Source organism: Bos grunniens, chromosome 11, assembly GCF_055505025.1.
Source record: "Bos grunniens cultivar Pamir isolate PY7600 chromosome 11, Bosgru_T2T1.0, whole genome shotgun sequence".
In the NCBI taxonomy this organism is placed as follows: domain Eukaryota; kingdom Metazoa; phylum Chordata; class Mammalia; order Artiodactyla; family Bovidae; genus Bos; species Bos grunniens.
Window position 1 is genome coordinate 78,554,024 of NC_141175.1, and position 17,290 is coordinate 78,571,313.

Consider the following 17,290-nt stretch of genomic DNA (forward strand, 5'->3'; position numbering starts at 1 on the left):
GTATATACAGAATATGAATGAATGGATAATGAACTTAAGAATGAGAATGTATATGAACCAGAGCAATCTTTCTTTGGGTTAATTATAATTACTTCTATATGAAATCTCTAAACTTCTAAAGAATTTCCTAGTTTGTATTAAAATGCACTTCAAAAAACCCATGAAAACATAAATTTAGTTGACAGACTACAGTGGGATTCAGAAAAAGACACAGTGAATATAGACTTAGGTGCAGTTTCATGCTGGTGATTTTTCTTTTTTTAAAATGTAAGCCACTAATTGTTTTAAGAAAAAAATTTAAACCAAAAGTCGCATATGAATATTACACACAAACTGAAACATAAGTGACTTTTAGCACAGTGTATACATGCTTACATAAACTCAAATATTTACACATTTAAAACAATTTCCATTTAACATAAGAAAGTTCTGAAATACATAAAAGCATTAATACTTTCTGTAAAACTACAATTAAAACATCAATTTCCTACAAGCATATAAAACATCAAGTGCTTTCTTGGAGTTTCAAGTTACCTCTTTAAAACAAGATCTTGCTTGCATATATAGTCTTTCTCCAATAATCAGTATGAACTCTTTATTTCCCCAAGAGGTTTATTTTTCAGGTACATTATAAGTTCAAGAAAACGGACCCAACAATTATGCAATGTCATTATGTCATAACAACTTAATTGCACATAATGCTTTAAAGTAGGTTTGGATGACGTTCTCAAACACTTTGGTATTTGTTCTTCAGGGACTTCTACTAGAAATGACAGGAATTGTAAGTCCCTTCAATCCCCATTTTGCTTTAAAATGGACAAGTCTTTGGTTAAAGTTTCTACATTTTGGGCATTTATTATTAATTAAAATGGTCCCCAAACCAATAAATGGTGCTACTGTTATTAATTCACAAGACTTCATTTAACTTGCTTCTGATGCAGGAGGCTACAGATATTCATTTACTATAACATGTCATTGATAGTTTCAATCTTTCACTTAAAAGCAGAGAAATCAATAGGTTTACTCAGTATTTCTCTGTTCATTTTCTGTTATAACCTAAACTATACAGTAATTTTCAGTAACTAGAGAGATACTGTTCCACAGTATATGTGATTATGATTGGAAAGATGTACAGAATTAAATTTAGAATTAGCTTACTTGGAATAAGTCAATATTAGACTGTTCAGTAATTCTGCATTAACTATAGGAGGTTGCCAGGTAATGCTTATTTAAAAACCCCAAACCATTCCATTTACAAGAGAAATTGTTGCAAATGTATAAAACAGCAGATATACAAGGAGAACACCAAACATACTTTATTAGCACAAAAAAGCAGCCATAACAAGGCACAGCAAGCAGAAACATACATTAGCAGTCAAAGGGTTAGTGTTGCATACAAATATAGCTTTTCTTTTTTGTGGCCTTGGCGACAGCCACTGGGATGTAAAGTAACTTTCTGTAGCAGCAGGTAAGGAAACTAGGGAGCACTCACCAGTGGTACAGAGCACATTAACAGAAAGACACAAGAACAGATTTGACTACTTTAGTGCAAAATGTCTAAGACGGACTGTAAATTCGGTTCAATACTAAGAAGCAAACACTAGAACTTGGTATTACGTCCAAAATAGCTCACTCAAGTAGTATTGCATACTATTCTAAGTGACAAAAAGGTGCTAAGTAAAGTTATTTACAGATACAATGGTTGTACAGTACCTTTTAAATCAGCAATTTAGGTTTCAGATTTTCCATTAAAAATTAAGTGCACTGAAATTCTATAACTTGTACTTAAGCAATTCAGCTATGAGAGTTTACAACAAAGAGATAAATACTGCCATCCAAATTATGAGTTACAGTTTAACAATAATTTCAACGACCAGCAACCACTGGAGTTAGTATCCTCTGACTTGTCTGGGTATCTTCTCGTCTCACTTTCTTCATGGTTCACAAACTCATCATGGGCATAGAAAAAGATCCAACTTTAACGAACCAGCAACTCGACTGCACGTGTCAACTTAAAAAAAAAATCACACGCAGGCCTACCTTGCAGCAGCTATTTCCAATGCGCTTTAAGTTAAAGCACTCATTAAAAAATGAATACCTAAGGCCTTAAATAAAATTCTACTACCAACTTTTTCTAAGTCTGAAATTTTAAGAACTACTACTTAGAAAACCTGGTTTACTTAACAGTACCTTTTGCAGAAGAGAAAAGGAGGCTGACTATAAACTATATCCACACTTACGTGAACTGCACTATGCCCTTGTGGCCAGAAATTGCATTTGTGTTTTTTTTCTAAAAGGAAGGCAGTCTTTATGTTTTTGGACTTCCAAACTTGACTTACAGTAACTATAAACATCACTACTTTTGGAAGGTTATAGAAAAATTCTTAGAAAAAATAATTTCAAACATTAGTCATACTGTTGAAATACTCATTCAATATTAATAATTTGTTCTTCAGTAAGAAATAGAATTCTTCATAGCAAATGCCCCAGAGTTGCTTCACTCAGTTACTACAGCCATTAAAAACCAAACTGTCAGCTAAATCGGCAGAATGTTTCTGCAGCCTTACTGAATACCTGTAGCTCTATCCCCTGTTGTCTCAATAGGCACCACATTTACTGAGTAAAAGTAACAGCAGATCGCACCTGACAGATACTAACACTAAGCTTGCATACTGTACTGAAGAAACCTAACACTGATATGTGTGCTTGCTATAGGAACACTGCCTGATGCACAAAAAAGCAGATCTAGTTAATGCCCTTTGGGACAGGAGGGTTTACTTTGCTTTGATTGGTTCTCGTTCTAGCCAGCGAACTCTAACTTTCTGTTTATAATGATACTCTTTTAAAAAATCCTGTAACATCGATGGTAAAGGGAGCCCATCAATTCCATCATATGTCGTGCATCTGCAGATGACTGCACGGCAGATGTACTGCAGGCTAAAAGGGAAAGTCCTGTTTAGTGATATTGTAAGCAATGGTTCAAAAAACATGCAAGAGCTGGGGTCTTTGTAATGTTCCAAAAGTCCTGTTACAGTGGAGGAGTGAAACACACATGGGTCATGGGCATCGAAACTGAAGTTGTGATTCCACTGTTCAATTCGGGCATGCAGGGACCTGTTGTAGCGACGGAAGCTCACAGAGAAGAGGTAGTCCTCTTGTGCAGAGTCCCTGAGCAAAAATGTACCCTCAGGTTTCCCTTCCAGAAGGGCTTCTGCTTCGTAGCGGTCCATCACTCCCCAGTAACAGGGATTACCTGTGATCTGGAGCAAGTCCGGCACGAGGCAGTGTATGTAATCAATCTGCGTGTGGACTTTCCAGGCTCCCTGTCTGCTAACGTGGGCATGGCTGTCTCCAGACACCTGACGTTGCTTCTGCCTCCGTGACTGCAAACACAGCGTGGTTGTGTCCTCTTCTGAGTCACAATTAGCTTGTGGAACTGCAGAACTGTCCCCATTTACTTCAGTCATTCCAGGAGCTAACTTTGGTCCCAGTTTATATAACGGGTTAACCTGTGCAGTGGCTTCGAATGTATGTATTTGTGCGTTGGGCGGGGGGTCTACCCCTTCTTCAATACTAAGCCGCCTTCTCTCTCGAAGCCGATCTTCTTCATCTTCTGTAGAAACCAAGGATGGATCAAATGTATCAAAAAATGTTGAATGTGGGCTCACAGGGGCTGTGTGCTGCTTAATCAAATGCCATTTCTGGGCCAAATCTGAGCCAGCAGGAAAAGGGCATTTCTCAAGCATTAATTCAGAAAGATGTATTTTTCTTTTATTAGAAAATAGGGGTTTTGACTGCTTGCTGTAAGTTCTCATGGGAAAACACAAGCCCACAGTATCCTGCAACCTCTGTCTCAGAGAGCGACTTCCTACAGTCCTGCTGGACACACTGTCCATGTCGTGCACGGAGCTGACGCCGTACCGCCGCTCTCTCCTTTGAAGTCCACTTCGAGTTCTACCAAACTTTTTATCTGTATCCAGTGAACTCTGTGTCTTTGTAGAACAGGAATGTTTCTTCTTCCCACCCCAAGGAGCATGTCGAGAGTAGGAATCTCTTCTTGCAAGTCTTGTTCCTGGGGTGACACATGAGTCATTATCCTTTTCAATGCTTATTTCAACAATCTGAGGAATTTCAGCGGCACAGTTTTGGTTTCTCCTTGAAGAATTCTTTGAAGGGCTTAACCCTAGTTGTAAGGCAACGTTTTCTCTTAAGGGACTGCTTTGCTGCTGAGGAGCTGAGTCTCCTAAACTGATGTTTTTCTCTTTGACAGACAAACATCTGTTGGAGTTCATATCCACATTTTCACTACGGCTTCCTCCCTCATGACCAAAGAGATTCTGACACCTGTACTTGAAGTTATTCCACATTTTCCCCACTTTATCCATTGATTATAAGACCTAAAGACAAAAAATAGAAAAAGAAGAAAATAAGTTAATCAAAGGAGTGTGTGAAAACAAAAAAGGCAGTCAGTACCCATCCCTCTTTTTCTCATGGGAAACATCAGTGGTTTTGGTCAGAAATTTACATTACATCACCCCATTACTGTGATAAGGGTTATGAGACCCTACTGTGACACCATTATTCAAGCAAGTCCTCACTTTCTACTTCCCTTCAAATAGAATACAGAACTCATAGGAAAGCAAAGAAACCCTTTTAATTAAACTCTGGTGGCTTTTTCACATGTGTTGTTGTTGGTAATCATTAAGTTGTGTCTGACACTTTGCAACCCCAAGGACTGTAGGCCACCAGGCTCCTCTGTCCATGGGATTTCCCGGGAAAGAATACTGGAGTGGGTTGCCATTTCCTTCTCCAGGGGATCTTCCCCATCCATGGGATCTCCAGGAATCAAATCTGTATCTCCTGCATTGCAGGTGAATTCTTTACCACTTTAGGCCATTATGACATTGGTTTCTGTCTCCTTACTCTGAATAATTTAGGTACTGCCTCAAGTATTATAAAGGGAAAATATGTTTTACATTGTTGAAATGCATTTTCATTCAACTTCTTAAAAGTGATAATCAGGACCACATTTGTGTAATACATCAAAATTAATTAAAAAAACCTTTAAGCAGTCATCTAATTTCACTTACCAACTAACTCTACTCCACTCATCTAGCAATCTAAGCCTTACAGGTCAATCACTTGTAAAAATTCCTAATCTGCCCTCCTCACCCTATGACATAATTTTTTTCCGTGATTTTGAAGTAGTTTGAGTGTAACAGAAAACAGGAAAAAAGAAAGATAATACGTGTTTAAATAGAAGGTAAGCGTCTCGATTTTTAATCCTGGAAAAACTTGAAAATAACAGAGTAATAGAAAAAAAGTTATGATACTACAGTAATTAAAAAACAAAAACTATGCAGTTTGGGTTTTTTATTCTTGCTCCTTTAAAAAAAATCTAAAGCAGTTCATGGCACTTTACAAGTAAATTATTTTAAGACTATGACATTTATAGGCACGCTGTCTCATTTAGTAACCTAAAAATCAACATTAGATGAAATAGAAAAGCCTAAACTTAAACTTCAACCAGTTTTATCACAATATGACAGCAGAATCTTTTTCTTCTTCTATTCTGACATTTAATATTTATGGCACTTTTCCCCCTGAATTTTTTGTTCATATTTATTTACTATCTCACTGTGTACTATTTTGCACAGTTCAGAATCAGTATTGGAAAACTGAGTTTTGTTTTAACAGTGATAAGAGTCATTAGAGCTGATCTTTCCATAACCGACTAAATCTCTTTGTCAGAAATACTTCCATTTTCAAGAAGCTGACTAGGAGCAAGAGAAATGAACTTTCTTAAGAAGAATTATGTATCTTCCCTTTAGTTTCCTCCAGAAAGGGTCTTGAACTAACAGTGCTCTTGGAATAGTGACAATGCCAACATAGATAATTTATGTCTCTGAAATCATAAAATGTACGGTGAGAGTCCTCTTTATTAAAAGCATACTGTTAAGTACATAGAAATTTGCATGACAGGTGGTATATGTTCTAATAAAATGTTAGATGGGACTGTTAAATCTATTAAACTCTGTCAGAACATTTTGCTTCCTCCTCCTTGTAAAAAAAATCTTTTGTAAGCATTTTTTGAGTCTTAAACCATTTGAACATGTTTTGTTTTTATCATTTATTCTTTATATATTAAGATTTCACTTATGGCCCTATTATTTTTAGGACTAATTCCTGCTCCATTTTTGTTGACTCTAGAATTTGTAGATGTACTCTTCCAACATCCTAGCCCCTTTTAGCCTGGATTCCTTCTCATTTCTTAAAGTTGCTTTTTATTTTTACCTAATTCATACATTTACAGTTTCAAAGGTCAAACACTATTACAAGGCTTATATCAAAAAGGAGTACTGCCTGATACACTCTCTCCATTCTTGATTCCCACTCCCAGGGGTCAAGGAAAGTTACTTTGAATTTTGTTAAGCTGTTTCTGCTGCTGTTTTCCTCACTGTTTCTAGATAATGTGTTCATATGAGTTGACAACATTCTAGGATGGAAATAATTCACCCTCAGAATTTTGAGGGCCTTATTCCACTATTCTAATGGCTTCAATTTGGCTGTTGAAAAGTCTAATGTTATATCAGTTCCCAGTCTTCTGCATGTGACCTGTTTTTATTTCATGAAACACTGCAGCTTCTTTGTATAGTGTGGGACCTTTTTTACACTCATTGTGCCAGGCCCTTTCAATTTCTTTTTACTCCATCATCTTCCCTCCCTCCCTCCTTAAAGTTCATTAGACACTAGACACTAAAATCTAGTGTCTAAAGTTCACTAGACACTAGATTCATCTTCTGATTATCATATGTCTCCTTTTTAAGACTGTCTTTCTTTTCATTTTCTACTGGTAGATTTCTTTGACATCACTATCCAACAGTTCTAGTGTGGTTACAGTTCTTTGTATCACAGTTTTAATTTTCAAGACAAATTTTCTTGTTCTCTGAATGTTCTTTTTAATAGCATCCTATTCCAGCTTCCTGGATATAATACCTCATTTCTCTAAGGATACAAAATTTTAAAACGTTTTCCTTTTTTCTTCTTTTAACATTTTAAATATTTTTATCTGTTTCTTCTAAGTATATTGTTTTTTCTCCTTAAGTCTTTAGGTCTTTGTTTTTGACTTCAGAGGCTTTCTGTAGTGTCTGATGATGCATCAGCACTGACATGTAGATCAGAAGCTTTGTTCGCTGGGGGGTGGGGAGGAGGGGGCGGATGGGGGGCACGGGGGTGGTGCTTGCTGACTGGTTGGCTTTATTACAAGATGATGAGACAATGAGTTGGTTTTTCATTAGGGGATCCTCGAAAGTTACTATCTGTAAGCTTTGTCTCCTGGCTGTTCATCCCGGAAAGAAAGGCTCCAATCTCCTATGTGGGGCATACACTCCTGACTGCCGTGTTCTGAGTACAGGGAAGGCAGGTTGCGAGGTCTTAACTTCAGTATTCCTACTTTCACTTAGTCTCTGTGTTTCAAAAGTGGTGCTTATTTCTGAAAGATATCCCAACTTTAGTTATGACTAAATTTTTTAAACTCCTCCCAGCTCTGACCTCTAGTTTTATTCAAGGTAAAGGAACAGTCATTCCCAGGCTGCTCGGGGTGAAAGACACATGGGAGACTGATGCACGGCTGCCCACTGTGCTGTTTTCAGCTCCGTACTCTACCCTTGCCACCCGAGGTAACTGGTTCCTCACACTTTTGAGCCAGCAGCATAAACTGCTTGCAGAAGCACTGAAGGGTCCTCTTAAATTATCTATAGTGAAAGCAGTTTCTTTTTAATTTCATAGACTGATTCTTTTGTAAAATATCATAAAATTGCTTTAAAAGTGAAATGTAAAAAAGACATGAAATATAAGTGCCAAGTTTCTTACTAGTTGAACAGATATAAAGTAACTGTTAAATTACTATAAAATATTTTAAATGCTTGTTTTTAATTTCTATACTTAACCTGTCAAAAACTGGTAACAAACTGTAGGCTGACACCGGTTCATGGTCCATACTTTGAATAGCTCTGGTGTGGAACTGTGCTGTCTGCTACATGTAGTTATTGAGTCCTTGAAATGTGGTTAGTGCCACATATTGAAATAACAAGTTTGGATATAACTGGTAAAATATTGTAGTAGAATTCATTTCATCTGCTTCTTTTTATTTTTTAAATGTGGCCACTAGAAAATTTTAAATTACATACATGGTTCAAATTATATTTCTACTGGACAGCGCTGATCTAGAGCAGGGGTCAGCAGGCTATAGCCCAGGGAGGAAATCTGGCCTGTGGCCTGCTTCTGTATAGACTCAAGCTAAGAATGGTTTTTACATTTTTAAAAGGATTAAAAAAAACAAAAACAAAAAGCCCAGAAAGAACATTCAACAGAGATCACATGTAGCCTACAAAGTTGAAAGTATTTTATATCTGGCTCATTACAGACAAAGTTTGTTGACCTTGGTCTACTGTATGTAAGATGATAAGCCATACCACCGCAGAAACTAGACGAGTAATATTCAAAAAGTACAGAAATCTCTCATCTCCATGTTTATAAGATACATTTTGTAGCTATCTAAAGATACTTCTTTGACAAGCAAATTATACCTAAAAAAATAACCATTGATTTTAGAAAGCGACCAAACTTAAAACCACGTGTTCTCATATACAGCTCTTTGTAAGCTGTATGAACAAGCTGCATGACAGGCCAGGTGACAGCAGGCAGTTTCTAACACTAAACCTCTGGTTCAGTTTCCTAGAGCATGAAATTTAGCGATCTCTCTCTTCCTAGTGTGGAAGGCTGCTGCTAGATTGCATTGTGACAAAATATCCTAACTGAAACGACTAGTATGCTTCCAATACTCCCTGGGGACAGAAAATGGATTTTTTTCTTGATGTGGGGAATGCAATGTGGGTGGCTGTAATAGTGGGAAGAAAATCCCAATAGTGATTCACAGAAGAGTCCATATAAGAATCAGGAAGACATATCAACTTTCTTAATATTTACAATGTCAGTTTTGAGGTTCTTTGGTTTTTCTGGTTAAATTTTTGGAAATACAGCTAAAACCGTTTGAGCTATTACAACTCTATTACTTTATGGTTTCATATAAAGTTACACAGGGCTTTTTATGAAAAAGTGTTAAATTTCGATTGTATTGATTCTAGATTGAGATCATCCATTAACAATCTTTCACATTTCTATGCTTGCGGAGTTATCTTTAAACCTATCCAAAGCAAATTTCTAAAAAGTCATTCCTTTCCTGAAGGACAATCATAATTTAAATTGGTTTTATAATACTGTAGTAAGTTAAACAGCTTTTGTTGAAAAGTGATAATTAACAGGATAAGCTATAAATCAGAATTATGAAAAATGAGAGGTCAAATTCCATTACTAAAAAATGTATATATATTAACAAAGTAAAGACTGTAGTCAATGGCCCTCTTAATGCCAAGTAGTATCTATTACAAAATTTCCACAAAACAAAGTCATTGAAATAGTTTCCAGGAGTTCATTCCAGTGGAACTGAATCCATACTTTATCAGAAATAAATTAAATTCAACAAATTTTAAGACTACATGGCATGCCATAGTGGGCCGAGAGGAAACATGGGACCCAACTAAACCGCTCCTCTACTGTTTAATCTATCTAGACTACTAATCATAATACCTTTTCAATAGAAAGCTCTTCAGTTTCAGTATAAAAACTGGGACACAGGACTGACTAAAGTATTTCTGTGCCAAAGTCAAGTACAAGATGCAGTTTAGGAGATGCCATTTTTGATTGATATTTTGGTGACATTTCAATAACTTAAAAAAAAAATACAGTGTTTAATATTAAAGACTGATCCAGAAATCCATGGATGCATGGCTGTCATAGCTCTAGTCCCTTAAAATAATCTGAGAACCACTGGGGTTTTTTACAAAATTATTTTTAAATATTTTTAACATACTTTATAGTCTGTGACATGATCTACATTATCCAACTGTATGCCTACATATCTTTTACACTGTTATTTAATATTATATTCAACCATATAAAACCGCTGTTTTGTGGGTAATAAATGATCATGTAATTCAGTTACAGTATTATACTATACACAGTATATTAATATAGTAGAGCATGTACATGTGGAATCCTCTGACCTAATATACTCAGACTTCTTCCCATCAGCTGAGTTTTACTGAGTTCTAGATCTGTTCATGTCATTTATACTTATTATTATAATTAGGTGATTTAACTGTTAATTAACCTAACAAAATATGGGGGAATGTGAACACTGAGTTGAATAACTTTTGATATACTCAATAAAAGTGAGATACTTCTGTTGCTATATCAGGTATAGGCAAGAAAACAGTTTCAAAGATTAGAAAAAATACTACAAAAATATATAAGGATTCTAAGATCAGAATGCATCAGAAAAGTCTAAACTCTTACGCTACTTAAAAAACCCAAACTATAAATCTTAAATGATATATTAATATTATGAGTATAGTTTCTAAAAGATAAACAATATGGAACTGGCAAGTAAACTAATGGACCTATTCTCAAAGAAAAGGCCTTTGTCCCTTAATAAAAAGCCTGACAAATGAACATAGAGTCATGTTCTGAGAGTAGAATACTTAAGGCATGCACCCCTTTTAATGATTTCTTGCTTTAATGGACTTTGTGGACTACTGGTACTGACTGAATCAAAGGAAAGGTCTTCGTTAATAACCAGTTCATCAATTTTATAGCCATGCCAGGTGGGAGTGGTACAAAGTCCTAATGATAACAGGGAGTCATGAGCTAGATTCAGGGATGGTAAGGAAGACTTCTCTCTGAGGAGGTGATATTTCAAAATTCTGTCAGGAAGGATGAGTGAGAATGAACAGTGTCCAACACTGTTGTAGAATACAAGGACAGTGTTCTACAGGCAGAGGAGGCAGCATTTGCAAAGGTCGTGAAGCAGGAAGGAGCATGGCAATGAACAATGGCTGAAGTTAACAGAGACTAGCAAGTGAAGGGAATGAGGGCCAAGATGAAGCAGAAGAGGCAGGGCTGTAATCCACAGAGAGAACAGGAAAGGATACTGATGCTGCACAAAGACCACCTCAAAGGTCCAGGTAAGGACCCCACTAGGCTGGTAACAGTGGAGACACAGATTTGAAATGATTAGAAGGCAAATCTACAGGATTAATGATTGCCTTGACATGGTGAAAGAGGAAGAGAAAGGTGTCAAAAAAAGTTTCTGGCTTGGGTGGAAAGAAATGCTATTTCAGAGATAGAAAACACAGTCGATAGAGCAGTTTTGGCAGGTGGGAGGTTGAAGAGAGTTAAGAAACTCAGTTTAGCAAACACTGCAGTTGAGGCTGTCACTGGGACATCCTAGTGAAACCTCATCAGTCCATGAGTGTATATCCAATGATGGATTACTAGACAAGCAGGCGTGATAACCCACTTGCATCTATACTATGAAACTCAAAGACAATGCTTAGAGAAAGATATGATACATAAGATACATACATTATGAATCAATTTATCTATTTAAGTCCAAAATATGTTGTTGAGATAGGCATACATATCTAGTAAGAATATAAAAAGCAGGTAAATGGTTACGTTTGTGGCAAGGGATACAGAGTTAGTGAGAAGCACTTAGGGCGTTTCTAAAGCACTATTAATTTTCTATTTCTTTGGTTGGGTAATGGCTACAATGGTTTTTATTTATTAAATATTTTTTAGACTTCACTTACAATTTTACAGTCTTTCCTGTACACAATACACTGCACAATAAAAGTTTTAAAATTATACAGCCACATTTCGACCACAATGGGAATTAATAAACACTATTTAAAAAGCCACTATGAAAATAAAAGGCTCTCATAACTCTTCAGTAGATGAATTCAAAACTGAAAATTACAGATGATTTAGACAATAGCATATTAACATTTGGGAGATTTTTTTCTATATGCAATTTGGTGATTTATCAAAATGTTCCATTAAAGGATGGAACTGATATTAAAATGTGACAAAGCTAGCACTCAGAAGAAAACCACTAGCTTGTTCCATTTTAAGTGCAATGTGTGAAACAACACTGACCAAAAGAACCCAGAGCAAAAGGCGTATTCATAGGCCTACTGTGAATGCTTGGTGTCTCTAGTCTATGCCTACCTACTATGAAAGTCATGACTCTCTCTGTAGGCTTGTATACCACTCAGAAGTGTTCTGATGTTATTATAACTAATGGATCTATCAACATATGACTAAACTTCACTTCTTTTCTAGAATACTACTTTCAAATATAAGATCAATTAAGAATATGTTTGGATATACATTACCGTATGTAAAATAGATGACCAGTGCAAGGTCGATGCATGAAGCAGGGCACCCAAAGCCGGTGCTCTGGGACAACCTAGAGGGATGGGGTGGGGAAGGAGGCGGCGGGGGGGTTGAGGATGGGGGCGGGACGGACACATGTGTATCTATGGCCAATTCATGCTGATGTATGGCAAAAACCATCACAATATTCTAAAGTAATTGTCCTCCAATTGAAATAAATAAATTAAAAAAATATATATTTGGAACCACATGCTTAATTTCAAGAGATGAAGCTTAGTAATTTCTTGTATTTCTTTCTGCATATTAAAGTAAATACAATAGCACATCTTAAAAAAGAAGAAAAAATGGACATTAAATCAAATTAAGAGTCACAGTGTTCTATAGACTGCCTTAATAAACCCCCCAAAAGACAATTTAAGAGCTATTTCTTTTTCTGATTTAAAAAAAAAAGTATCTAAAATTTGCATGTTCCTTAAATTTTACTCACACAATTCTAATTTCCAGTGTCATACAGGAGAGTGCTCCAACCCATCAAAACCCCAGATTCTTAAACACAGAGTACTTGTAGTGATTCTGCCTGCACTGCGCTTAGGACAACATAGTGAAAAGGGCACAGGCGTGAGACAGTCAGCTGAGGGGGTGAGTGGGGGAGGAGGCTGAACAAGTACAGTCCTTCACATTTCTGAACCTAAATGTCCCACTTGGTAAAATGAGGATAATATCTCCCTCATGGGTTGGATGTGAGGATTAGAATCCATATCTATAAAGCCTTTGGTTCATGGGAGACACTCAAAAGACAGTGGCTGTTACCAGTACTATCTAGCATGAACCTTTAGCTTTCCTTTCTTCTTAAAAATAATTCTCTCTTTCAGTTCTTCTAGGTCATGCCACAAATGTCAGTATTTTCCTATGTACAAAATCTACCAGACTGAAAGTTTTATCATTCATCATTTAAGATTCTCTATTATTTCCTAAGAAATATTACAGGGATTTCAGTATTCCTTAGCAGTTGAAGCCACAGCTCATCTACAGTCTAAACTAAGCATAGCTAATCTGTATAGTACTAGGCAAGGCCCAGGAACATAGTCCTCATTCATTTTTTTTTAGTGACTCAATATTTCTTTTTAGTTTTTAACACTGCCATCATTTAAATTCTACCATATATATACTGCACGTTAGGGAGGCATAAAATCCTAGTAAGTTATGCTACATTTTCTATGGAGAAAGTATCTTATGTAATATACTAACAAACATACTATTCATTGAAATGTTTCTTATCTGGCCAGCATTATTGGCAGACTGTGGTAGAACACAAAGAACATGTGCTTTCGCTTCAGAAAGCCTTAAAAGCAAATTCAAGCACTCACCAGCTGTGAAATCTGTCTCAGCCTTTCCATCTAAAAATAGAAATAACTACCCCTCTCTTACAAGGGTTTTTAAGAGGATAACATGACATAAAGGTAAGTATAGCTGAGTATATATAACAAGGGCTCAGAAAAGGTAGCTTCTGTTATACTATCTACAGGGCAGCAGAAGTACCACGTACTTCTGGTGGTAGCAGCAAAAAGCAAACTGTTGTTACTAAGCATCAAGGCAGGGTGCGACTAGGTGCTGTTGAGTTGCTCAGTCATGTCCAACTCTTTTGCTACCTCATGGACTGTAGCCCGCCAGGCTCCTTCTGTCCATGGGATTTCCCAGGTAAGGATATTGGAGTGGGTTGTCATTTCCTTCTCCAGGGCATCTTCCCGACCCAGGGATCGAACCCGAGTCTCCTGCATTGGCAGGCAGGTATTTACCACTAAGCCACCACGGAAGTCCAATGTGATTAGTACCTTCTCAGAAATGCCTGTAACATTTCCTAGAGCACAGGGCCAACCCCCTACCCCCAACACACATACACAAGTCTCCCTTAATACCAAAAAGTAAACTAGAAACAAATATCTACCAAGGGAAACAGCTCTAGGTTGAGGAACTTAGTGGATCAAGCTACTACACTGGTTAGCCTTCACTGCTGATTGGGGCCTGTTTAACAATGAGCTCACTGCAGTCCTGCTAATAATTTACAAAGAATATTTAGTTACCAATGGTAAGTGAGCAATTGTAATCTGGAGCATTCCTTCTCTAGGAAGGATATCCATTTTGTAACTCCAGTAGTTTAGTGTCACAAGAAATACAAAGATTCCAAGGACTAAAATAAAATGATTTTTTAAAATAACACTTTCCTTCTATTATCACTATAATACAAACTAAAGGATACTACTTCCTTCTATGCCAAATTATAGGCCTGAAGATAATCCATGGTCTTCAAATAATTTGACAGCTTGTAATGAATGAGTAAAAGAAAGGAAGAAGCCCCATAATCAGGACAACTCTGGTTTTTTATCTAGATCCTTAAATCGGCCTAAGTAAAAGAAATTTTAAACATCTTGAAATGAGTTTATTCTTCAGAAAGATATTTGGGAGCAATACTGGGAGAAGTAAAGACAAATAGGATACCTTTTAACCATTTAAGAAAACTAATTTCAAGAGAAGCACTCTGACTAAAATTATAGACTAGAAACTCCAAGTAATATACCTCACTTTTATGTATTACCATGTTACATACAATTTTATTTTTTTAAAGCAGGACAATCAAAAAACCTTTAGTTTGCTAACAACTGAAATAAAACCTCCCCTATCAAAAGATTAAAAACAAGTAATCTGAAAAGACGATAAAAATATATATTCATTTTAACGTTTACTGATACTACATGCAAAAGTGCACAGCAATTTGGAAACTGCAAATGAAAAAAGGGTGGCAGGGGCAGAGAGGTTTAAAGAGAAGTGCTTTGAGGAAGTGAGCTGACCAGAGCAAGAGACTAAAGAACCTTAGAAAGCATAATAGCCTGGGGCCAGAAACTACATGCATACACACTGTAAGACATTTAAAAGGAACAAACAGATGTAAAACATGAGAAATTTTAAGCCAATAAATTAAAAAGGGTTTTAGAAAGGCTAGATTTTTAGAAAAACATAAAATTTCAAACTAACTCAAGAAAAAATAAAAAACACCAAGCCCATAACTCTAAAAGATTTTGAATCTGTAATGAAAAATCTTTGCATAAGGAAAGCACCAACCCAGGCAAGTGTTCCAGGCAGAAGTCAATCTAACAACTATGATTTCTAAATCACTGGTGGCCAGAGCAAGAGATTAGGGTTAAAAGAGAAGTGAAAGCCACCACAATAAAGCAAGAAAAAGAAATGTTGATTGATTGGGCAGGAAGAAATAAAACTGCCCATTTTCAGATGACATGATTCTCCACATAGAAAAACCTAACGAATCCTGCAGCCATGAAATTAAAAGACGCTTACTCCTTGGAAGGAAAGTTATGACCAACCTAGATAGCATATTGAAAAGCAGAGATATTACTTTGCCAACAAAGGTCCGTCTAGTCAAGGCTATGGTTTTTCCAGTGGTCATGTATGGATGTGAGAGTTGGACTGTGAAGAAGGCTGAGCGCCGAAGAATTGATGCTTTTAAACTGTGGTGTTGGAGAAGACTCTTGAGAGTCCCTTGGACTGCAAGGAGATCCAATCAGTCCATCCTAAAGGAGATCAGTCCTGGGTGTTCATTGGAAGGACTGATGCTGAGGCTGAAACTCCAATACTTTGGCCACGTCATGCGAAGAGTTGATTCATTGGAAAAGACCCTGATGCTGGAGGGATTGGGGGCAGGAGGAAAAGGGGACGACAGAGGATGAGATGGCTGGATGGCATTACCGACTCGATGGACATGAGTCTGAGTGAACTCCGGGAGTTGGTGATGGACAGGGAAGTCCAGCGTGCTGTGATTCATGGGGTCGCTAAGAGTTGGACATGACTGAGAGACTGAACTGAACTGAACAAATCCTAAAAAAAAAGGAAAAGAAAACCCAGCAGGGTTGCAGGATACAAGATCTATATGCTAAAAACAAACACGTGGAAACTGAAGAGATGCAACAATGAACATGACTGTAACCCACTCCAGTACTCTTGCCTGGAAAATCCCATGGACGGAGGAGCCTGGTAGGCTGCAGTCCATGGGGTCACTAAGAGTCAGACATGACTGAGCAACTTCCCTTTCACTTTTCACTTTCATGCATTGGAGAAGGAAATGGCAACCCACTCCAGTGTTCTTGCCTGGAGAATCCCAGGGACGGCGGAGCCTGGTGGGCTGCCGTCTGTGGGGTCGCACAGAGTTGGACACGACTGAAATGACTTAGTAGTAGGTCATTTCTTCACTCTTTAGGCAAAGCCCTAACTTTTGTATGCTTTGGAAGTATGAGATTCAAACTGCAAGGGGAGAAATACAGACATCCTAGTTACCACTGCCTTTACACTTCCGCTAGGGAAGGGTGAACTGGAAAATGTGGTCTGCAGTCCACCCGAGAGCCCCGTCAGGTCCATGCCTCCCCGCTGTTTTCCACTGCCATCTCCCAGGTTCAGTCTTCATCATCATTTGCATACACTACTTGAAACAGCTGCTTAAGTAAGGCATCTTCCTTCACTCTCACTCCCCTCTAGAACATCTGCCTTAAGATTGATCCCAGGATTTCAAGCAGCGAAGAAAAGTCAAGGGACTCTATGTCTGGCTCTTCCTCTACACTTTAAGATCTCAGCACAAAAGGAGCAACAAATCAACAGTTATCAGTATTATAACTGAGGAATAGAAAGATACAGCTGAAACCATATCACCTGGAGAAATAAGGTAACCGGATGGTTGTTGTAGGGATATAAAGAGTCTTTCTCCAGGAAGAATTCTGAGTGGTCACTTTTTAATCCTTAGGAAGACAAAAACAAAGAAACTCTTAGAAAAAAATTAGTATTTCAACTAGTTAAAAATGTAAATAAACAACCAGAAGTAGGTTGTAAGGAGTCTTTCATGGGAGATGTTAAAGAGGATAAGCAACCCTCTGTCTCCAGCCAGCCCAGGGAGTCCTCTCTCTACAAGCAACTACATTAACTAACCTCAACG

At 37.3% G+C, this 17,290-nt stretch overlaps 1 protein-coding gene across 5 annotated transcripts in view; it reads right to left on the minus strand.

Moving 5' to 3' along the window:
• Nucleotides 1–230: 230 nt before the first annotated feature.
• The window catches only part of SOCS5 (suppressor of cytokine signaling 5), a 65,898-nt gene continuing 48,838 nt past the window's right edge, over nt 231–17,290 (minus strand). For all 5 annotated transcript variants that reach the window (XM_086327110.1, XM_086327111.1, XM_086327109.1 and 2 more), the window contains exon 2: nt 231–4,397. In XM_086327110.1, coding sequence (XP_086183236.1) covers nt 2,775–4,385 — 1,611 coding nt within the window. In that variant the 5' untranslated portion in view covers nt 4,386–4,397 and the 3' untranslated portion in view covers nt 231–2,774. The remainder of the gene's footprint in view (nt 4,398–17,290) is intronic.